The sequence below is a fragment of the Myotis myotis genome, unplaced genomic scaffold (assembly GCF_014108235.1).
Source record: "Myotis myotis isolate mMyoMyo1 unplaced genomic scaffold, mMyoMyo1.p scaffold_m19_p_18, whole genome shotgun sequence".
Lineage (NCBI taxonomy): Eukaryota > Metazoa > Chordata > Mammalia > Chiroptera > Vespertilionidae > Myotis > Myotis myotis.
This window is the reverse complement of record NW_023416322.1, coordinates 17,060,759-17,085,096: the sequence shown is the minus strand read 5'-3', so window position 1 is coordinate 17,085,096 and position 24,338 is coordinate 17,060,759. Positions and strand designations below refer to the sequence as shown.

Genomic DNA, 24,338 nt, shown 5'->3' with positions numbered 1-24,338 from the left:
TTAGTTATACTAGCTTAAGTCTTTAAGTGAAAATCATGGCCCTCTAAGCTTAATATTTTGTTTCATATAAACCAAATTTTTCCTCTTGGGATCTTTTATGGTCCCCTTGTCCTAGGCTGTCTGGTGAACATTGTCTTCTTGGTGCTTATGCCCTTGGAGTAGAATCCACAGAGCTGGGAATGGCCACAAAGACCATGTGGGATCTGCCTAGCCCAGTGGTCGGCAAACTCATTAGTCAACAGAGCCAAATATCAACAGTACAACGACTGAAATTTTTTTTGAGAGCCAGATTTTTTAAACTTAAGCTATATAGGTAGGTACATTGTTATTAACTTAATTAGGGTACTCCTAAGCTGGCCTTTGCTAAAGCTAGAACGTATCTGATTGAGGTACGCTTGCTGAGGTCGATCCCTTCCAACTCTCCCATCCACACTCGTCTTGTATACTTGTTTCGTCTATCTCCTTTCGTTCATCCCCTCTATATGTCCATCCCCCACTTCTTCTAACACCACTTCTTCAAGATAGACTCACCCAGGCCGAAAACCAACTTCTGCGCATGGGCCACGAAGTTTCAATCGCACTGTACGTGCGCGCCTGCACGTGGTATTTTGTGGAAGAGCCACACTCAAGGGGCCAAAGAGCCCCATGTGGCTCGCAAGCCGCAGTTTGCCGACCACTGGCCTAGGGCATAGCAAGATGTGTTGGAGCCATGACGAAACTGTACTGTTATGAAGAGAAGTGCCTTGCAAATAAGATCGGAATCTCTGGGTGGAGGGTATTGAATCCACTGGCAGAGTGTAAAACACAAGTAATGCTCTTAGAAATGTAAAGCCCTGGCCGGTGTGTCTCAGTTGGTTGTACTGTCGTTCTGTGCACCAAAGGTTGCTGGTTCTATTGCATTCAGGATCGGGGCACATGCCCAGGTTGCCAGCTCGATTCCCAGTAGCGGGCATGCAAGATTGATGTGCCTCTCTCTCTAAAAATCAATAAAAATATATTAAAAAAAATAAATGTAAGGTCCAAATGAGGAAGGTCACTTGGTACAGAATTCTTGTTTTCAAGAAATCTACAAAGTACATTTCAATGCTCTACATGTTCTAGTTCTATTTCTCCCTTCTGTCAGACAACATTCTTTTAGAGTTTATCTAGCTCTAGAGGAAGAAGGAAAGAGCCTCAGTAATTTTCCCTGCAAAAAAGGGAAGGGCCCGCTCATCCTCCTCCAAGATAGAAAATTAAATATCTAACACATGTTGCTTTGCTTACCTACTTCCTTCTTGATAATCTTTTTAGCTTCTGGACTTCCCAGGTTCTCTCTTCTGGGGGGCGATAAACCATATAAGGATCAGGGCTGTTGGCTAGAGCGACTTGTGTTGGATTAGAAAACATCCTAAGGAATGTTTTGTATGTATCCTTTATTCCTTAAACTGAATATTTTTTTTATCTTCACTCATATTCAAGATGCCCCTTTCTAAGTCAGTGGCTTTCTCAACTATTATTTCATCAACTGTTCCGATGAAACCACTAACATAAACTCAATTATTTACTTACTGTAACCTTAATTATTGTTAAAATCGTCAAGGAATATTAAAGTCAGCCCCTCATGTTTCTGTCATGCCTGAACTATTTCCTCATTCACCATTGAAGTCCTGATTGTTCTGGCTTACACAGTTTGATTATCCACATAAAACTGTTCCGTATCCTAGGAGGTTTCCTAGGAGATACAGGATGTTTCTGCCAAGATCTGTGCAAATTACAGTTGTGGTGGTTGTGGTTAGCACTACTAGAGTTAAAAGCAAACAAACAACAAAAACAAAAACAAAATTTCTCCAGAATGTTATATAGTGGCGAAGAGAATGGACTCCGGAAACTGGGATTCTGTCTGGCATTTCATAGTACCGACCTGATGTTGGTTGTAAAGATGAAATGAGACATCATTTCCCATGTGCATCTAGCATATCAGTGGTTACCTATGTTCTTTGAATCTGCTTAATGGGACATAGAGCAATAGGTGAATATTAACTTCACAACCTGAGTGGTCATTTGGATTCTTTGAGTCTTGGAAAATATTAAAGAAATGCATATATAACAGTGGCATAGTATTTAAGATTAAACATTGGGCTTTTAATATGAAAGTCATTGTTTTCACTCATTTTTTTGAAGTCTTGAGACAAGTTAAGTACTAATATTATTAGTGCATAAAATTATTCATTTGAGTTCCAAAACGATTGGGCATAGAGCTCAGTAGCTTATGACTTAAGGAAAACATGCTTTTATCCATGTCATGTCATTGTGTTTTCAGATTGTCTTTGTGGGCCTATCACTGCACATCAATTATACGACATCAACAATTTTTTATTTTATATTATTCTAAAAAGACTGTTTAATATTATTCTTAAGTTCTAGCTTCTTGTAGTGAGTCTCCTTTTTTGTATTTCTCATTATATGACTTTAAGTTGTGGACATTTCAGGTCAACGGGGAAAGTTACCAGTGCTTTTCATGCATTTGAAAAAGAGGTAGTGGATTGTGCAGTCGCTTGGAAGAAAAGTAGATTGGCCACATCAAACAAAAAGCTGGCCTGGCAGTGATTTTATTTGCAGCATTCCACACCACACAGGGTTTGCATCGTAGACTGTGGTTTCATTTTTTGTGGTTTGGTAGAAACAAAACAGTGTGTTCAGCCATGTTAGGCAAGAAAAATCTCTGTTTGACTAATATGACGCAAGAGTTGCCATAGCCGAGATTAATTATCGCTAAAGGAACCAGAATCACTTTAAGGAATAAGTTTTAGAGCAAGATGGTCAATTTGTCCGTAACTTCTATATTTTTGCAATAATGTGTGCACACAGATATCTATCATTAGGTGACAAAGCTCTACGTGCATTAACCCTGAGCAATTGTCAAGGTACCTATACACGAATATTTCAGGGACCACAGAGGATTCAACATAATCCTGCCAGACTCTATATGCCGTAGCCAAAGTCGAAATTAACAATAGATACATTAAACTCCACAACTATGATTTCATAAATTAACTCTACAATATTTATGACCAAAGGTAATTACTATTTGGGTGTTAACTACTTGCTAAATGATTAATAAACATTCTCTCTTTTAACAACCTGGGATAAGAAATGCTACTCTCCCCTTTCGTTTATGGAGAAACTTAGACTGGGGGAGGTAAAGTCATTTTCCAAGTTTACAGACCAAGAAGCAGTGGAACTGCCGTTTGAAACCACCGAGTAGGCTGTAACTTCTCTAAGCTGTGCAGCCTCCTCGGAGCAAGTCCAGTATTTGTAGTACAATCACTTCTGCTCCCTTTTCCCTGTTTCTTAATCTGTTTCCCATCCACCCAAAGTTATTCACTTGGAGTCCGAATTGGCCACACTCAGGAGTAGGAAGTATTTAGGCGGCTTCTTGGCCTGAGGTTGGAGTTGCTTAATTTTTGAGCTTCGCTTGTCACTGATGCTGTCTTGGCTGCTTACCTGGTTAGTGCCTGGTTCTCTCATTTGCCTTGTTTTCTGCTACTGGTACGTTATTCCCTGACCTAGTGCTTGTCTTGTACCTGACACTGTTTCCGAAGCTGCTTCTCCCCAGATGACTTCTCCTGTCTTAATTGAGTTTTATGGGCACAGCTTGAGCTCCACTTACGCATTTATGTTCCAGTTTGTTTTGGCTTTCTTAGTTCTGAAAATTCTAATTTGTCTCCATTTCCACTGATGGCTCTGTTCTCTTGTGTCAGGCAAGCTTGATTTCCTCCCAAGGACTTGGTTGATCCCAGGCTTTTGCATATCTTTTTGTTCTGGAATTTGTTTTCCATCTCATCTCCACATTCAGCTATGCCCACTCTGAGCCTAACACATCCTGAGACTTTTTTCATTTAATCTCTGTTTTTCAGAAAAGCAACTACCTCTAGAATAATTGACTGCTGTCACTCGAGAGAAAAGTAATTAGGCCTTATACACCTAGAATAAGCAAACAATGAGTTAATTTAGAAACTATTTTTAAAATATTTCTATTTTGCCTATTCTTTTTATAAACCAAATTCCCATGTAGATGGATTAAGAAAAGTCTAGCCTGGTCAGTGTGGCTCAGCGGTTGAGTGTTGAGCCATGAACCAGAAGGTCAAGGTTCCATTCCTGGTCAGACCTTGACCTTCTGGTTCATGGATCAACACATACTTGGGTTGCGGAATCGATCCCCAGTAAGGGGCGTGCAGGAAGCAACAGATCAATGATTCTCTCTCATCATTGATGTTTCTATCTCTCCCTCTCCCTTCTTCTCTTAAATCAATTTAAAAAACCATATTAAAAAAATTTAAACAGATACACTGCTGCTAATTTTTAAAAACACGTTACTCAACTGTGGTATTTAACTTAATTTTATTTTCTTTAGGTTCTGTGAACAAATAGGGTTTCTGAAATTGTCATTTTTCTTGAGAAATGCAAGTTAAAATGCACTGGATCAAGGTTGTTATTATCATCATATACACATACGCAAACACACAATTCTTGTTAAAGTATTTTAATATTGATTGAATCATTCACAAAAATCTGGTGGCCATATATAATGCACATAGTTCTGTGTTAGTTGCTATGAAAGATACAAATAGGGTTGCAAAAATAAAACCTGAAGGGGAAATCAAACGTATAGTCTAATAAAAGGATGAATATGGCCATTGCCATGAGTGGTACAGAATGAGTTCTCTGAAACCTCAAGAGGGAAGAATTATATTCATTTGGATGGTAAGAGATGGCACTGAGGAGGGGCCTTTTGAACTGGATTAAAGAACTGTCAATATTTCAAGAGCCAAGATCAACAGCAGGCATTGCATTTGAAAGGGATGGCAAGTAACACCGGTGTCCCTATGAGAAAGGTCAGTCCTTGTTTGGAGAAGAGTGAAGAGTTCTGATTGTCCAGAGAATAGAATTTATGTAGGGACCTAATGGGAGATGAGGCTGCAAAGTTAGAGAAGGTTCTTTATCCCAGGCCATTAAAGAATTAGTGCTGCTTGGAAGACAAACATACATCCCAGTCCCAGACTTCCCTTTGGGAAGGAAAGAGGTGATGTGATCTCTGTACCTTTCTTATTTTAATTAGCCTGCTAAACAGCTTACTAGTAACTATTAGCAGTTTTAAGAACCCATAGAAAAGGAGAGGCCAATAACATGACAATGAATTTCAACTCTGAAGTCGGATCAACCTGGTTTTCAATCCTAGCTCCAGTGTTCGACTCCAGCTGACACTTAGCAAATTAACTGTCTGGGTCTCAGTTTCTTCATCTATAAATAAGAGTAATAAGAGTACCTAGCTCATATATTGTGAAGATTAAATGAGATAATTAATGGAAATCACTCAACACCCATCCCTGGCCCTGTAAGTGAAAGCTGTGGTAATTCCTAATGAATATTTAACCTTGACATTTTAAAGGAGAGGTACCTCTCAGAGCCCTACATGATCAGGTTTCATGAATTACCTCCAACAGTCTCACAGTATCGTATATATTTCTCCTTGCCTGATGTTTCAAACATCAATGCTCATAGTTCTGGAGGACATACTGAGAGCCTCATCTGTTCGGGCTTAGCATCCTTACTATATTACATTCTGGTGTCTTCCAAGGTGTGCCTGACATATTTCCAATTATCCCTTCAGGCCTATGTGGTTACCTGAGTTACGTGGATAATTATAGCCTTCTTATCTATACTTTTATAATTTCTGAGTCATCTCTTAACTCTAAGATTTTAAGCACTCTTTACTTTATCAAATACTATGATCTGTTACTTTAACTTGTATTATTAATTCTCAAGCTTAAATGTCTTTAACCCAAAAATGTGGAAAAAAATAGTTGAAAAGAAAGAATGTGACATAGAATGGATATGATTTGGGATTAAATACTGTTAGCTTGTTATATAATGATCTGTTGAAGAATGAACTCTGCTATAAATTAGGTTCACTAAAAGGAGTAAGAAGTAATTTTGACTTAAATTCTCACTCTTCATCATCACTTTAAATAGGTCGTTGAAGTTCTTGGGGCCTTTGCATTTATAGAGGAAAAAGAAACATCTGCTAGTTCAATAGCAGACAGGACTATTAAAATGGTAACTTCGTAACTTATGAACAGTGGTTTGATTCACATTCACTGTGTTGACAGTTTAATAATAAAATTTGTATTTAATGTGCCTGTGTACTCTCCCAATGACCTTTGTTGTTGTTCTAAATATCTTCTAGCACCTCCAGTTTTCATACAAGAACCGGCTGACGTGTCTGTGGAAATCGGTTCAAATGTGACTTTACCTTGCTATGTCCAGGGCTACCCAGAGCCAAAGGTTAAGTGGCGAAGATTAGACAACATTCCGATCTTCTCAAGACCCTTTTCAGTGAGTTCCATCAGCCAACTAAGAACAGGAGCTCTCTTTATTTCAAGTAGGTTAAAGGAAATATATTTTTATTCAAGTATGTACATATAGATTATATATTCATGTTCTATGCATAAGTGTTGCTAAGTTTAAAATAGTGACTTAATCTTGCCAACCCAATGGTGTTGGTTGCATTTTACTTTAAACTAGTATTGGACTCTTATATTTGGGAATTGTCATAAATGAATTATATTATTTAAATGTATGTCATATCAGAAAGGCTCAAGAAGCAATCTGACTTCCACATAACTCGTTGTTCCCTATTGCAAATAGAGCCACCTGGGTCTCTGGGTGGATAAGGGTTCACATCTTATTGATTCCCGGAGCAGCTATTGTAGAGAAAGGTAAAATATTATTGGGAGTTAGTGAATGTTAATTATTTTGGCCAAAAAAAATTCATAACCACACGCATAGGGATCCTATACCCTATGGAAACTTCTTGATTAAAAGCTATATCTACCTGGAGCAAAAGATTAAAATAAAATGTCAAATACTTCAACATGCAAAAGATCTATCTGTAAACTATTAAGCATTCTGATATTTATAAACACTGTGTACCTTCTAAAATAGACTATTTGGATAGTGGTCCCACAGGAGTAACAACATTTAGATGATCAAGTGGTTTTTTAAAAAGTAATTGCATGTTTTGAGTATTTTGTATCAAGCCTCCAATAATTGATTTCCAGGGTTAGTACCAATATTACATTTAATATAAGTGTTTAAGTGTTCTGCTCTGTACTAGGCTCTGTGGTGAAGACAAACATCAAATATAGGGTCCCTAACCTAGGCATTTTACAATCCACCATCTGAATGGATGGCCACGGAAGTGCCTACAGAGAGATGCGCACTGAGTTGGGTCACATTGTGCAGGACCTGAAATGTGCAGGTGAAAAAATGCCTTTAATGAGATTGAAAAGAGAGGCCCCCCGTACCCACCCACCCCACCCCAGTCTTCATAGTCAAGAAAATACTGTTTCAGAAAAACTCCTGTGCAGGATAGGAGGAGAGATGAGAGAGAGGGATGAGGCTCACATAGTGATGCAGGTAGGGTGATGGTGGGATGAGAGGCAGTCCAGAGGGAAACAAATTAGACCTGTAAACAAGTCAATTAGAGGAGGTGATAGATCAGGAAGGATAAAAGAGGGAAATGTATTGACCAATGAGTTCCCAGTTGTCCAAATTAAATCATCGGGGCAGGAAACTAGTGATTACAAACTTAGTTCTCAGTAGTATGTGGTATTTCTGTACAAATTAGTCCAAGAGTTGATAAATATAAAAAATACCTTGCTTAGGAGCAATGTGTGCTTTATTAACCAGCAATTTGCTGTATTGTCCTTTGCAAATGCAGGTTTGCTGTTGTTGAGTATGGGCACGGCCTGAGTTTCCCAGATGCTGTTCTGCAGTCAGTATGCTTCTGGTTAACAGAGGAGTAGGATTGTTGTCCCTGCTCTTTACTTGAGAGGTGGTGGAGCTATTAATAATGGAAAGCTACCTTGTTCTCTGTCAAAACCTTAACAATCGATTAAGCTGTGCTTATTTCATTCGTGATCCTTGCAAAGATGACAATCATTCCCCCTACTTAAAATCTTCTCTTGCCTCCCCTATTGCTCACAAGACAAAACCCCACTCTTTATAAGGCACCAGCTACCTCTTCAGGTTCAGTCTCCTGACTGTATCCACACAACCTATAACCCAGGGGTCCTCACCCTAGTCCCCCAAAACCCTTCTAATTAAAAATCTTTTGTAATATCCCTTTCATTACCCTGAAAAATTCCATATATTTGATCTCTCCTACATTATAAAAATAATTTTAATATCCAAAATGTAGCACAAAGGAAAATAAAGGAAAGTAATTTTATTATAATGATAGGTATTTCAATTACTATGTGAATATGGTGGTAACATTTATATTGTATGCATACACATTTATGTACATCACTATGAATTTGACAGCTTAAATGTAGACTGATACAGGAGTATGGGATTGATGACCCAGCAACTCCAAACTGGTGAAGTGATTTCTTCAAATGGAGGGTAATTCTTGCTAAAGTACCTTCTTCCTTCTACTTACCCAGAATTAGGTTATAGGCTTAGGCTATAATTACAAACAAAGTCTTCAAATCCATGAGTTTCCTGTTGGACCTTCAGAAGTCTTGCTGAACTTGGGATAATTATTCCTTTTGTGAATCTACTCCATGCATTAGCTCCCTAGTGTTTGACCACTAAATGCCAACCAACTCCTTTATTCATTGGGCCAACTAAAGAAATCTCTCCTGCAACCTCCAGACTGCCCCCAGGGAGGTGGTGCAACTTCCCATTCTTTGAATAGACCTTAATTTTTTAAGTCGTGTTTTTGCCTTTGCAGCCCATTGAGTTTGGACTGCCCTCTCTCTACTCTACCTGCTGTTTAAGGTACAACTCTGTTAAGCCTTCCTTAACTCGTCCCCCTTGCCATCATCAGTCACTCCCCTCTCCGCTCCCGCAGCTCATTTGGAACTCATATTACAGCATGTATCATGCTGTTGTATGAGTGTTGGCTGCTGTGTATGCCTCCTCCCCTAGAATGGGAACTACTAGAAGGCAGTAGCATATTATCCACCCATAGCTCTCAGCACTGTGCCTAGCACATAACTGATGCTCCAGGGATGGTGTTGAATGGGTAAATGATCTCTTATTTTTAGACTTATGGGCAAGTGATAAAGGAACCTACATCTGTGAAGCTGAAAACCACTTTGGAAAGATCCAGTCCCAGACAACAATAACAGTGACAGGACTCGGTAAGATCCATTAACTGCTTAGACACCACACTCTTCTGAACCATCAGACTTCATTTGCTACATCACCTCTTGCCTGTACCACTTTTATAGTTTAGAGAAACAGGTGAATATCTGATTACTAGGTTAACCTTCCCTCCCCCACTGTATTTCATATTTCATAATATGTTAGAACTGAAAAGAGTTTTAGTGATCATCTGCTCCAAGCTCCTCATCTTTCATGTGAGGAAATGAAGGTCAATCTCAATAAATTGATTTAAGTCTAAATATAAACACATATACACATGCATACACATATGAGAGTAGTGGTGTTCTTTTTGTTTACCTTTTGCAGATTTATTATTTTAGCTCACATGGAGTTATTTTTGTGTATGATATAAAGTAAGAATATACTATAGTATATTCCTAAGTATTAAGACATGTGTTTCAATTTCTTTTATTGAATACTCTCTTCCCACTGATTAAAATGCCCATTTGGTCACATGCTGAATTTGTATCCCTACCTTTGTTCCTTGGGACTCTATTGATGCACAAGTTCCACATTGTTTTTATTGAAGTTAGTGTAATTATTAAATCTGTCAGAGCATGCTCCTCATCCATACACTTTCATAAATTTTTCTTCGTGAATCTCCCTTTACTCATCTACATGTACTTAAACTTTCCAAGTAGAATCTCTTATGGATTTTGCTTTGACTTATGTCAGATTTACTCATTGATTTCTAGAAAAGGACATCTTTCCAATACTTTCCAATACTTCTTCACCATGCCATCTCAGGGAGTCCCCTCATTTTATTTGATCTAGCAAATGACAGTCCCCTTGCCAATCTCATCCCTTTTCCAATAAGTTTTCCCTCTCCAGTAAGTCCTCTCCACGGTTTTCAGAAGGAAAGCTTATCTTTTGCGACAGCATGGATTGACCTGGAGAGTATTGTGCTAAGTGAAATGTCAGAAAGACACATGCCATAGGATTTCTCCTCTATGTGGAATCTAATGGACGTACTAAACAAGCACACAAAACAGAAACAGATTAGTATTTCCTGAAATACTGGTTCTGGTGATTCCTCTTTTCTATTTATAAATGCTTTCAGCCACTCTCCATCTGTCTGTTGAATACTCTGCCAGTTTCTTAGCTTGACCTTTCTGGCCTCCCATGCCACAGGTGTATTCTATTTTACTTTCTTACTTATACTAATTCCTGTCCTCTTGCCATTCTCTCGGCTCAGAAGGGCCCTTTATCTCTATTTTCCAGTTCATACCCATTTACATGTTTAAATTTTTGTTCCTGACAAGTTATTTTTAAGATATCTTACTGAGTAGGCTTATTGACCTATGAAAGAGTTTGTCTTCCTTTGGGTGACATAGAGTCCTTAGCGCCTGTGCTCTCTCTGACTCAGTTGCTCCACTCATTGGAATCAGCCCTTCAGTGACCAGTGTAATCGAAGGACAGCAGCTTACTTTGCCTTGTGCTCTATTGGCTGGGAATCCCATTCCAGAACGCCGGTGGATTAAGAATTCAGCCACAGTAAGAACATTTTAAACTCACGCACTCACCTTCTAATTTTCCTGAGTAAGAGGCAATGTAGTCCAACCTTTGAAATTTCAATTTGATAAATATGCAAAAATATATATATTTTGTAAGTGTACCAAAACTTTTCTTCAGTATTAACATGTTTATGTAATTCATATGACTTTGGAATGAATAAGATGGAGAAATAGTCAATAGTGTAATTTTTATAATTTTGCATTAAATTTAATAAAATACATTCTTTTCAGAATTTGTAAAAACTGAAACAGGTATGAAGTTATTTTCATAGCATTTAAATATACTTCTTTGCAAGACAATGAAGTGTTAATTTTCTCATAAAAAGTCTTCCATTTTAGATATTAATCTTTATTTAGATATTAACTTTAAATGTTGTGTCTTTTATTATGAACTATTTCAAGGTGGGAATCTATTTTGTGTCATTGTCTTTTAGGGTACACCTTTTAATTATGAAAGGATGTGGAAGATTTTCTCATTTCTGTGGATTTCTTCTGCAACATGTATCTATGGCAATACACTTCCACCTAGTTCATAGCATTTTGCTTTCATTTTCCAGAGCAGTTAGACTCCCTATCTTCTTGAAGTACCAATAAGAAGTGAATTGAGTCCATGGACTAGGTTTATATTTGCATACAAACCTGAGAAAATGAGTATATCTCAATCCAGAAGAAATACCCTTATAACATAGGGTGATACCGTTTGAGCGCTAAGGTCTCCTGTGATGAAGCAAAATGCATAAATGCTACAGAGGGAGTAGGGGACACTCTTCCCGTCTCATACATGGTCCTTTCATATTTGCAGCTGTCACTGCAAAGGGTGGGTGTTGAGAGCAAGTGCCCACTGAATAAGTGCTATTGGCCGAAATAAAAATATCGAATGGCTTGCAAGTGATCATAAGGACTTCTTGCAAAAGAACAAGTGAATCCAAAAGTAAAAACATGAAGGAAATGTGGGTCCTGAGTAATAATTAAAATTACAGAAACAGCAAACTAGTGGCATCTCTGTTTTTCCCCTCCTTTTTCCAGTGTGTGCACAGCCCTCACAGATGTCAGTTGGTATCATGTTTGGTGGTCTGTCAACATGACATACAGTTGACACTACCCTTGGTAACATTTTTGCTCAGCGTTTTTCACTTAAGGATGTTAAAATATTTTGCTATTTTATAAGACATTTAGTGACCCAGTTGAAAAAAAAAAAAAGCAGATTCCATTTTGGCTTAGGCAGCATTGCCTTTTTAATTAAAAATCGGTTTTTATTTTTCTTTAAGTTGGTCCAAAATCCTTACATCACCGTACGCAGTGACGGGAGTCTCCACATTGAAAGAGTTCGCCTTCAGGATGGAGGTGAATATACTTGTGTGGCCAGTAACGTTGCTGGGACCATTAACAAAACAACCACTGTGGATGTGCACGGTAAGAGACACACCCTTTGTCCTTCTTTCCCAGCCACGGTCAGAGCTGGGTTCCTATAATTACTAATCAAAGAATTCTGTTCCTCTGGTCAAAGCAAGTAGACCTCTTTCCTGATTGTCATTGTTCATAAAGAAGCTTTATGTGTTGAATAATATTTACATGGTTCAGGCTGTTTCCAGATTATCCTCTCCTAGATGCACAGAAAGGCATTATTGAGATTCGCCTGGCTGAGCCTGGCATGGGCTTTTGAAAGAGGTTTCTTAATTGATAAAAGTGAACTCAGTTCTCAAAGAATAATGTTTAAAAATACATTTTAATTTCAGGCAAGCTGAATTTATCATTCTATCTAAATCGCCTTTTCTTTTTGGATTGTGAAACATGGATGTCCTTACTAATGACCCCTTTGTGTGTTAGCTAGAAATGACCTCAGCTTTTCTAAAGGTCACCAATGTGCTCCAAACAATCTTTTATTTTTGCATGTTAACTAACAGTCACAAGTAAGAAAATCCAGAAGCTAGCTTTTGCCCTTCATGACTAACAGTTACCAAGTTTTTACATCTCGATAAATAAGTGACAGCTTCATAGTTTAAGATACTATCCTAACTTTTTTTTTTTTTTTTGGTCTATTCCCTTTAAAGACTTTGCAACATTGCTTTTCGTAAAGTGTGGTATTACAAAAGAGTTCTGTGTACACAGATGAAAGTATCACAGAACATTTATTTTAAGTGGATAACTCAGTCTTTTTTCAGGACATAAATTGGAGAATGAAGTAATTTCCAAGTTTTGCTTGGTCTATTGAAATTTTCAGTGGATGCAGACCATCTTCTTTTAAAATGATCATCTTTTTAAACATTTTTTAAAATTTATTTAATTACAGTTGACAATATTATATTAATTTCAGGTATACAGCAATAGTTAGACATTTATAGAGCATCTTTTTAAAAATATGTTTCTCATTGAAAATAGCCTTTCTACTGTCTCAATCTTAGATTAATTTTCACAAATATCATATGAGTTATTCTTGAAGAAATATTTTGAAGAAATACTAATATAACACTAAATTAGTATGGTCCAAATAAACATATATATGGAGAGAGAAAGAGAGAATTGGATATAGTTTTGTTGAACTATTTTTAAAGATCAGCTCACATATTTCCTGGAGAGTGTTTATGGACTGGTTTGAGAATCCAGCGTAGAAGTACATTCATGTCATCTCCCTTTGGCTTCTCTCAACTGCCTAGAATATGGTGTTGAGAAGGATTCTGAGGCACATTTTCACTTGGACACAATTAGTTGTGATGTCTGAAAAGATCAGAAGAGTGGGAAGACGACAGATAAACCAATGATATAGTTTATCCTGATGCAATAAATTTTAACAAGTAAAAGGTTAAAATGTCATTTGGACATTATGTCATCCATATTAGTCCAAAATGAGTAGCTGATTTAGTCAATAAGGTTAAAGAAACATCAGCCAGCCATTTGACTTTAACTCAACCAAGCATCCACTTAACCCACAGATTTGTCTTTGAGCTGGATGTGATACAAAGTCTCAGGTTCTGTATTTATGTTAAAAAGCATTGCTGCTCTTTCATCACCTTTAAGAATCGTCACTAAAGGCTCTCAATCAATTCTTAAAAGAATGAGTTAATGGATGTAAATATAAATGCAAATTAAAATGAGAAATAAACCATTTACTTGTCATGTTGATTTACATAGATTGACAATCTGGAAAGAAACAGCTCTTCCATACTCCGATGACATCAGATTTGAAAACATTGCCTAAATTTGCTACTTTCCTTCATAGCTGTCAAACTTAATATGGATTTAAGAATATGGCTTATTCCATGTGGCCACAAAATGACAGCATGGTTGAAAGCTGACTAATCCATGATGATCCTGGAAATTCCATTTCTTGCTTTAGAGAGTAGCCTGACATTCTTGGGGATTTGCTGCCAATTCTTTAGGAATAAATTATCTAAAGAATAAACCCAGCCCTCGGAAAATATGAGTATGTAGCAAAGCTAATCTAAGCCTCCCAAGGAAGTTTTTGCACTAAGGTCTCTGGTATCTCTTGTTCTGATAAATTTCTGCTGCATGGTAGCTGTGATAATTCTAGAAAATTTTGACTTAAAGACAAGAGACACAGTGAGGGTTTGAGCTCTAGTCTCATGGTATTGTTGATTTTTTATTGTGTTTTTTGCACCAGGTTAGGAACTTCTACGTATGGAAGATTTTTAAATCCAATTCATTACTTTGAGAAGATTGATTATCGATAGTTTTTATATGCTAGTTGATTATAATTAATGGAGATATACACAGCATGGGATGATGGGCATGCTTCCTTTTCCTTTTGCTTCTACTCATATAATGTTAATTCTTCAGTTGTCTACTAAAGTCAAAATATTTTATTCTTAAAAACATTGACTTAAAATCCTTTATTTTAGTCTTTTAAATGTAAACTCCTAAGCCTTTCAAGTCTTACTGTTGAATTCCTTTTTAAGAAAATCCCCTTTTTCCAGGTTAAATGTAGTAGCTCGCTCAGTGGTTCTTGGGTATAGACAGATATTTAATGTGTGTAGTGTCTAAAGAGCCCATTTCTCCTGAGGTAGGCTTTTGTCAGCTCACTGCAGCTTAATGAGTGATAGAAAATGAAGAAAGATAGGTGCTCAATGTGCAATGCTTAGGATGTAATTTTATCTCAAGTTTCCATGGGGACAAAAAGGTTTTCCTCAGTCCTCTCTTACATTTGTTAGAAAAGTCAACCTATTACACATAAGTCATTACTTGATTTTAAACTTTTATTAAACGCTTCAGATTATAACTATTGTACTTGCTTTTTTTTTTATTACACTCCCTTACAAATTACCCTATGTTTCTATCAGAAAAATGTTGAGTCTTTGCTAATTTTTACAAATAGTCAGGAAATCCTAAAAATGTTCAACTTTAAAGCTATAGCACTGAATGAGAGGACAGATGCTCAGATTCTGAATATTGCTTCCTTTTTCAGTCCTGCCAACCATTCAGCACGGGCAGCAGATACTCAGTACAATTGAAGGCATCCCAGTAACTCTACCCTGCAAAGCCAGTGGCATTCCCAAACCATCTATAACCTGGTCCAAGGTAAATGGCACATTGAGTGATGTGTGTTCATGTTATGAGCTCTAACAGTATTATTAGTCATCCATGCAACTTGTGACTGTACCATAAAACCTTACAAAAAGGAAAAGCTATGCAGTCATACCACTTGGAAGAGACCGTAAAATGTTCTTATCACACTCACCTACCTGATGTTTGAATGGTATTCACAACAGGACAGGGAACATGGATAGAGCACTGTCTGCATGCCCTGGAACTTTCTAAGCACCTTCCATGTGGTCACAGGTCTCATTTTAAAACCCCTTGCCACTTCCCCTAAGCCCTTTGGATTTCAGCGATCTCTGTGGACAGCTCCGTGCAGTCCACTAAGGTCACGTGTCATGCAGTTTAGACTCAGGACTTTCTCCAAGGCCACTCAACCTGCTAAGAGGTGTCCAGGAAGTGCAGTGGGAATAACTCCTGTTGGGGGCAGGTGTCCTACATAAATACCTCACTTCTCATCCATCAGAAGAGTCTTTCTGAAATGCATCCCCCAATTTCTTGGAGGGTCCCCAGCACAGTGAAGCTTCTCAGCCCAGCCACAGCGGAAACAGATCAGGGAAGCCCTTTGTTAGCTTTCCATCCTTCTGTGCTTCACTCAAGCCCCTAGGGATCACGTCCCAAGTAACCTTGCTGCCTCCAAATCTTTGTCCCAGACTCTGCTCTTCCGGGAAGACACATATACGAGCCCATTTAGTCCCCCTCTATATCCCTGTCCTGAAGTTGTACGGCTTTTACTTGTGTTCTTGCAGTGAGGAAAAGCTCATTTACGGAGGACGTCCTTCCCATCTTTGAACAGCCATGAAGATGGCATATTTTCTGTAAATTAATTTTAACTTGGCAGATATAAAGTAATATAAAATGATGGCATAATAATGAAATGTGGCGTTTGTATCATTACTGTTACACCAAAGTACTTTGTCATACCATCTAATGTTTTACGTCTAAAAAAGACACACCTCTGAAATATAGAGGAGTTGGTGTTGACCTCAGTAAAAAAAAAAAAAAAGTTGATTTCTGCATCTGGATGCAAACGTACAACAGTGAAGCTGATCCCAAAGCTGATCTCAAGTCTGCTACCGAGTAGAAGGTTAGGGCACCTTTTAGGAAAATGTAAAATGGAAATCTTCTTTCCAGGCTGGCCTTTGTGCTGAGACCAAGCCCAGAGGTTCAGCATGTGGGCTCCTGAGACTGACTGCTGGGGCTCCAAGCCAGCTCTCCCAGGGACTGACTGTGACTCCACACTGCCCCCTAGCTGTGAAGTGGGGGTTGTGATAGTTCCTATTCCTAAGGCTGTTTGGGGACCGGAAATAGTTAATTGATGAGAAGTGCTCAAAATTGTGCCTGGCTTAGCATGGGCACTGTCCCTTCCCGTACTGTCAGCATGCTCCCTCCATTGTTCAGTCGCTTTGGAATGGAAGGGGCATAGTTTGATATGAAGAACGACCACCTTTACTTTATTTGTTTAATCTTTCTTGCAAATAACTTTCTTCAAATCAGCGTGTGTTTTTTAATCTTGTGTGTTTTCCCCCCCTTGGAGAATTTTTTTCTTCCTCTTCCAGACATGAAGTCACTCTTTATTATCTTAAAAACACTTTGCTCTGGGTTGTGTTTTGCAGAAAGGCGAGCTGATTTCCACCAGCAATGCTAAGTTTTCCGCGGGGGCTGATGGGAGTTTGTATGTGGTGTCACCTGGGGGCGAGGAGAGTGGGGAGTATGTCTGCACCGCCACCAATGCTGCTGGCTACGCCAAAAGGAAAGTGCAGCTGACCGTCTATGGTGAGAGCTCGAGGAGGAATGTCTTTCTCCCATGCTGTCTCTGTGCCAAAACTCACGTCTCTCCCAGATAATGTTACCAGAAGACTATGTCCTAAAGTGAACTATTCCCCCAGGTTTATATTTCTTTTCTTTTAAATATTTTTTTATTTTTATTTCAGGGATGAAGGGAGAGGGAGAGAGAGAAACATCGATGATGAGAGAGAATCATTCATTGGCCGCCTCCTGCATGCCCCACACTGAGGATCAAGCCCACAACTGGGGCATGTGTCCTGGCTGGGAATCGAATCAGGACCTCCTGGTTCATAGGTCGGTGCTCAACCACTGAGCCATGCCAGCCAGGCCCCCCAGGTTTATATTTCTTACTGCCAACCAACATCTCCCCTATTTAGATTCTGATTTAAAGGGAGAGTAATTGCATGGCCTTTTGGAAACATTTTGTGGTTTTGTCTTAAGGCAGTGGTCGGCAAGCTGCGGCTCGCGAGCCACATGCGGCTCTTTGGCCCCTTGAGTGTGGCTCTTCCACAAAATACCACGTGCGGACACGCACGTACAGTGCAATTGAAACTTCGTGGCCCATGCGCAGAAGTGGGTATTTTGTCACACTCAAGGGGCCAAAGAGCTGCATGTGGCTCGTGAGCCACAGTTTGCCGGCCACTGTCTTAAGGAATATGCTCATTGCACCCAACCCTCTTCAGAAACACCAGTTCCTTAAAACTCCCATGGAAGCCAAATTTCAGCTGTGACTTGGTTAGCGCTCCGCCTTCAGGGTTCCTTTCACAGATGGCAGACTCTGAGAGGGCGTTTCAGTTGGCCTCTCCATGGTCAAGGAAGAGCTAAAAAGGGAAACTTTCTAGTCATTTTCCTTTCAGCTCTGGCAGTCGATGCATTTCTGGAACATTTTAGATATGCCCCCAAACCTTTGAAATAAGCAGTGTCTTTTTATAAGTGATTTAAGAATATTTGCAGTCCACATTGTATTGCAAATTGAATGTTTTCAATGTCCTGTTGCCCTTCTGAAACATGCCTTTATTTTAGTAAGGCCCAGAGTGTTTGGAGATCAAAGAGGACTGTCCCACGATAAGCCTGTTGAGATCGCTGCCCTTGCCGGGGAAGAGGTGACCCTCCCCTGTGAAGTGAAGAGCTCGCCCCCGCCCATAATCACCTGGGCCAAAGAGAGCCAGCTCATCTCGCCATTCTCTCCAAGGTAGGGGACCTGGGATGAATTGCAACCCACGGTAACAGTGTCTCAGGGAGAGGGTTGTACCTAGTCCTCTTTCAGTTGTTTCAAAAAAGAACTTGTGTTTGAGGTGAGTCACATGTACATTTGAGCCTGTAGAAACTAGATATGCCTTCTAGATCATTCTTTAGTATCAGAAACGCTGACACTCAGCTATAACATAATTTTTCACAGGTGCATCTGACAAGGTGGTTATTAAAACGGAGCCTGTTTGTACAGAGATTCATGGTGGCACAAAGTGCATATTACACGTAGATTCCATGAATCCCACCGGAGAATAAAACACAGTGGATACTCTGATGTCTGGGATTTGATTTTTATTGGATGGTTTTGTAAAAATCTTGTTGACTAAACCCTTGTACAAATAAAAGCCCACGGAGACAATATATTTGATAAGCCAAGTGACATGGGAAGCAGAATGCCAGAGCCTTTAAGAGCACAACCTTGGTTCCATGCAGATGTTAAATTTACCTCTGCCTCTTAAAGCTTGCCTGCGACTTTTGGCAGTTTTTCCACTGGATCTCTGTGCCTCAGATTTCTTGTTTATAAAATGTGGATAATACTTCCCTGAAGGATTATATAAGATAATATATATTATACACTCCTTGTCTCTAGTTCTAAAAAAATGATAGCAATTACTATTTTAATTCAATATTTTGCCAAAAGTTACTGGTGGTATAAGAATTATAGCCTTTAGCTATTGTCTGTTACACTTATTGATGCATAGTTACGAAGATATAAATTCATGCTACAGTAGATACGCTTCCACTAATGAGAAAAAAGATAATCAAGAAGAACTTTGCATAATTTTACTATTTCTTTGAAAAAATGTTTGCTTTGAATAGTTTCTAATAAAAGAAATACTCTTATAGATAAAGTTGAAGTTTCATTGTTCCCCTCCTTAATCTCTTCTTTCTTCCCAGGGTAAGCACTGCCATAGACTTGGTGTGCATCCTACACGTGCATAGTATAGAATAGAATATTGTTTTCTGTGTTTAATTTTTATTTTATTTTAGAGTGACAGGCAGAGAGAAAGATGAGAGAGAGAGAGAGAGAGAGAGAGAGAGAGAGAGAGAGAGAGAGAAAGAGAGAGAGAGAGAGAGAAACATAGATGTGAGAAACACTGATCAGTTGCCACCCACAAATGCCCCATCCAGGGATGTGACCCACAACCTGGGTATGTGCCTTGACCAGGAATCAAGCCCTCCACCTTCTGGTGTTCAGGATAGCACTCCACACTCCAACCAACTGAGCCACACTGGCCAGGGCCTGTGTTTTAAATGTTGTTTTGAGTGTTTTTAATTTGCCATTGTAACGTATTATATATTATTATTATATATTAGATATTATTATATATTACTATATTAATAATATTATATATTATTATTTTAATGTTGACCCATTTTTATACATATAGATTTAGTTTATTTAACTTAACTACCTCATGTATATTCTACATTTTGTATATACATTTCCCTATTTATGGACATGCATGTTCTTGTTTGCTTTCCATTTCTTTCATTTTTTCTTTTTCTTTTTTCTTTTGGTGTTACAAACAAGACTTTTCAGTGATTATCTTTTTATACGTTTCTTTATATACCTATGCATGAGTTTCTTTAAGAACTGTACCTACCACTACAATTTCCAGTCAGAAGGAATTCCTGTTTTCAGCTTTGTAGACATTGCTGAATTGCTCTCCAAAGGGGTAGTACTGGTTAGCTCTCCCACCAATAGGATCTAGGTGAACCTGTTTCCACATTATAATTAATGCATGATGTTGAATGACTTACCCATCTTTGCCAGTCAGATGGCTGTACAATGATATCTTGCGTCTGTCTTGGTTTCATGGGACTGGCTTCCAAGGAGCCCAGAATGCTTCCACTTGCTTGTTAGCCATTTGTGTTATCTAAGAATTGCCTCTTTAAACATCCTGCACAGTTTTCGGTGACTTGCCTTTTTCTTGTTGAATGTGCAAATTGGGCCTTTGTTCTTAATAACATTCCTTTGTTCTCTCTGTTTTTTAGTACAATTAATAGAATAAAATTTTTAGTGCAGTTAATATAATAAAGTTTTTATATGTGGGTGTGGTTCACCCAACTACATTATGGTTCTATAGGAGGAATATATTCAATATATATTCAAGAATTACATATATACCTTCTTTTGCCTTGATTTTAGCATACTAAAATTTTAAATAACTTTGTAGAAAAAGAATAAAGTATTCAAAATATATCAATTTACTAAAATATACATTTGCTTTGTAAACCTGCAGCTTGATAAACCAGAGATGTGCAGTTACTTGATGATTTCAGACCATTAGGGTAGGTTTAAAAGAAAAATAAAACTGATTTTGTATTTGCAAACGCATCATACAGACTACACAAGATAATTATGCACGTAAGCTGACTTTTAAGGTACATAAAAAGACATTATAGCTGGGAAAACAGTTTCAAAACCTGCTTGCAGAGTAGTAATTCCACAGTGCATAGGGGCTATTTAAATTCCTGTGTTCTGTAGTCAACTATGCGGTTTCTTTCTTTTAGACACACGTTCCTCCCTTCTGGCTCAATGAAGATCACAGAGGCCCGCGTTTCAGACAGTGGGATGTACCTCTGCGTGGCCACAAACATTGCTGGGAACGTGACTCAGTCTGTTAAATTAAGTGTTCACGGTGAGTTCTGAAATGAAGGCGTAGATAGCGGTGTACTGGCCTCAGGGAGCTCCATCTTCCTAGTTTCTTTGATAGATAACCTCCAATTTGTACATAGTGTAATTAGAGAAAAATTTTCTAAAATCTGAGGTGTGATTTTCTTTCATTGACTCTGAAAAGTGTATCTGCCATCTGTAAACAACTCTCCTCTTTCCCTCAAATGAACAATATTAAATTTTTGGACCTCAATCGTATTAGATGTCTACAGTGACTTTTGACTATTTTTGTTGTGCAGTAATAAAAATGTGTTCAGACTGGTGGCTTTTTGAAGTGAAGGTGAGTTCTCAAGGGAGAATTTAATAGTAGTTAAATAGTCATTTCCACTATTCAAAGGGCCCAGCAACTGAGAACATTCTGCTTCCTAGATTTTTTAACTACTTAAAACTAATTAGCCTGCTTTATTCCCTCAATGTATCATAGTCTGTTCAGCTATTCATTCAACCAATGCATACTTAGCGTGTACATAAGCCAAGCCAGGCCTTGTGTAGGGGCTGGGTATTTAAATAGAAGAAATTTTCTCAGATAGTATTGACTTGATTTCACTCCCAGATTAATTACTACAATAGTATCCTATTGGTCCTGGGATTTGAAATCCGATGAGAGTTCTCCATTTACTAGTCCTAGGGCACTAGGCATATTACCTTACCTCTCTTGTCTTTAGTTTTCTCCTTCATGAAATAATGGCAATAATATTATCAAACTTAAAGGATTCTTGTTAGTAACAACCTTTCTTGTTAGAAAGTCTTGGTTAAATATTAAGTTTAAAAGAAAGGACAGATGAGTGTTTTTAGGGGAATAAGGTATATAAATCCTGATTATATCCTTATGAGTCTCTTTGATTCTATAGCGCATACTTCATGTATGTGGAACCCAGTAATACATACCAGTGCTTTGGTAAGTTATCTCATTTAAATTTCTACAGGAGGGTAGGTAAAGAGAAATAATAGAGACTTTATCTTGATTTTCTTGTCTGAAATTAGCAGAGGCCTCTATGAGAACCTTGTCTTAGTGTCTGGCTAAAGCTTCCACAAAGAGAAAAAAAATTAAGAATGTTTAGAGAGAAATGCTTTTTGTTTTAGTCTCTTATATTATAGAAATTATCTCAATCGCCTTTTAATAGAGTTTTAAACCTCAAGTCATTTATAGATTAAAGGAAACCTAACATTTTTAAGTGCTTACTCTTCCTCAAGTTTCGAGCAAGGCGTTATCCATGTATTATGTCCCATAGTTCTTGCAGGGTACTGGTGTGGGGGAGGTTATTTTCCCTGGCTTAGCAAACAAACAGGCCTCAGGAAACGGACCAACTGGCCCTAGAGCACAGAGTTAGTAAGTGGCCTGGGCCTGGGTCCACATCCTAGGGTTATTTCCGTTTGTCATCCTGCCTCTTGGTAAGGAGCTCTCACTCAAAGTGAGAAAAGGAAGGGGATTTTAAAAAATTGAATTATGGACACTCACTTGTTGTTTCCAGTTCCTCCAAAGATACAGCGTGGCCCTAAACTTCTGAAAGTCCAAGTTGGCCAAAGAGCGGACATTCCGTGCAATGCTCAGGGGACGCCTCTTCCTGTAATCACCTGGTTGAAAGGTGGAAGCGCCGTGCTGGTTGATGGAGTCCAGCATGTTAGCCATCCAGGTGGAATGTTAAGCATCAGCCAAGCCATGCTCTCAGATGCCGGAGCATACACATGTGTTGCTGCTAACATAGCAGGCAGCGATGAAACAGAGATAACACTCCACGTCCAAGGTGATTTGGGGCACAGGGAGATAGATGTATGATGGGGGTTGGGAGTGGGAGAAAATGGCTGGAGACTATATACAAAATATATAGTCCTGGATAGTCTTGGGTCACTTTCAGAAGATTTCTGTATAAGACTCTTTACTCAGCTTTGAAAGGAGAACCATTCTAGAAAGAAATGAAACCCTGCTATGACTAAGCCGGCCTCCATATTTGTATGTTTACCTTTGAAAATGAAATTGCCATGAATGATATAGATGATGGCATCAATCCCAGATCACTGCCCCACCCACTGTTTTTGGTTTTGGAAAAATTTTGGGCAGAGAGTTGGAGGAGGATTTAGCCTGATAGTGGTAGAGTGCACTCAATATTGATCCCTAGGAAATCTAGTTCCATGGTTTTCTGTAATGATATTGGCCTTGTTTAGAGGGATTAATTGTTCCTTCAAGCTACAAACATTTGTCTAGCTCCTACCAAGTGTCTGTCCTGTTTTTGGCAGTGAGGAGAAAGTCGTGACAAAGGCAAAGCACCTGCTTTTATGAGCTGTTCCACTGTGAATAGGCAGAGAGCAAGCAAACAAATAAAAATATGGATCGTATACAAATAAGTGCTGGGTGGAAAATTAAAATAGGGGGATGCTCCTAGCAATTGACTATGTTAGGTTGGATGGTTAGTTAGGACTCCTGTGAGGAGGTGATATTTAGGGTGAGAACTTATTGACTCTAAGGAAATCAGGGAGAAGAACATTCCTGGTCGGGGAGAATACCAATGCAAAGGCAAGAAGGAAAGATAAGTAGGTATCGAACTCAGCATGGTACTTTTGTCCAAGTCTGAGATAATACATTTATTTTTCTAATAGAACCACCTACACTGGGAGATCTGGAACCTCCATATAACACCCCATTCCAAGAAAGAGTGGCCAATCAGCGCATTGCATTCCCATGTCCTGCAAAAGGTGTGTAATACCCAGACATATGGGCATTGGCATAATGTCATATTTTTCCTTCTACACTGAGCCCACATCAGTTCATAAAATCCCACTTGAGAGTTCTTGTTATAATAGCTGGGCATAATAGAAACTAATCCCTCTTTCAAATAACAGCTGTTTGAATAGGTGTTTTCTCTTCAATGAAACGACTTGCTCCTTCAAACTTGCCTCATCTAGTATGTCTTCCATACAGTTCATGCTCTTTCCCATTACTTCTCATCTCTATTCTATCAGGCTCATTTAAAATGTGAATTATAAAGCATCATTTTATTACATCCCTTAGGCAGTCTGTTTGGTTGGGCAATCTTCGTGTTTATTCCTTTGATAGTATCTTATTTTCCCTCTTCCTTTATTTTTAACCGAAAACTCCTCATATATCTAGACTATTTGATTAATATAGTTTTTCCCAGTGAGCACCATGATTCACAAGAAAATGCTTTTCTTTTATTACTGTCATCTGAATGTCTTGATAAAATTAACTTTGATCAAACTCTACACTAGAGATCATAGGTCTCTTAAGACTAATCAGGAATTAGAGGTACCCATGCCAGGGGAAATTATCTTGAAAGTAGCATATACATTAGGGTGCAAATTATTTCCTCCTAGTATACTGG

At 38.5% G+C, this 24,338-nt stretch overlaps 1 protein-coding gene across 1 annotated transcript in view; it reads left to right on the top strand.

Moving 5' to 3' along the window:
* HMCN1 (hemicentin 1) overlaps positions 1-24,338 on the top strand; it is a 377,912-nt gene that overhangs the window by 197,127 nt on the left and 156,447 nt on the right. The window contains exons 16-25 of the mRNA XM_036343707.1: positions 6,227-6,421; positions 9,096-9,191; positions 10,583-10,710; positions 11,999-12,143; positions 15,151-15,263; positions 16,898-17,057; positions 18,093-18,261; positions 20,838-20,965; positions 22,473-22,745; positions 23,596-23,691. Of these exons, the coding sequence (XP_036199600.1) occupies positions 6,227-6,421; positions 9,096-9,191; positions 10,583-10,710; positions 11,999-12,143; positions 15,151-15,263; positions 16,898-17,057; positions 18,093-18,261; positions 20,838-20,965; positions 22,473-22,745; positions 23,596-23,691 (1,503 nt within the window). The remainder of the gene's footprint in view (positions 1-6,226; positions 6,422-9,095; positions 9,192-10,582; positions 10,711-11,998; positions 12,144-15,150; positions 15,264-16,897; positions 17,058-18,092; positions 18,262-20,837; positions 20,966-22,472; positions 22,746-23,595; positions 23,692-24,338) is intronic.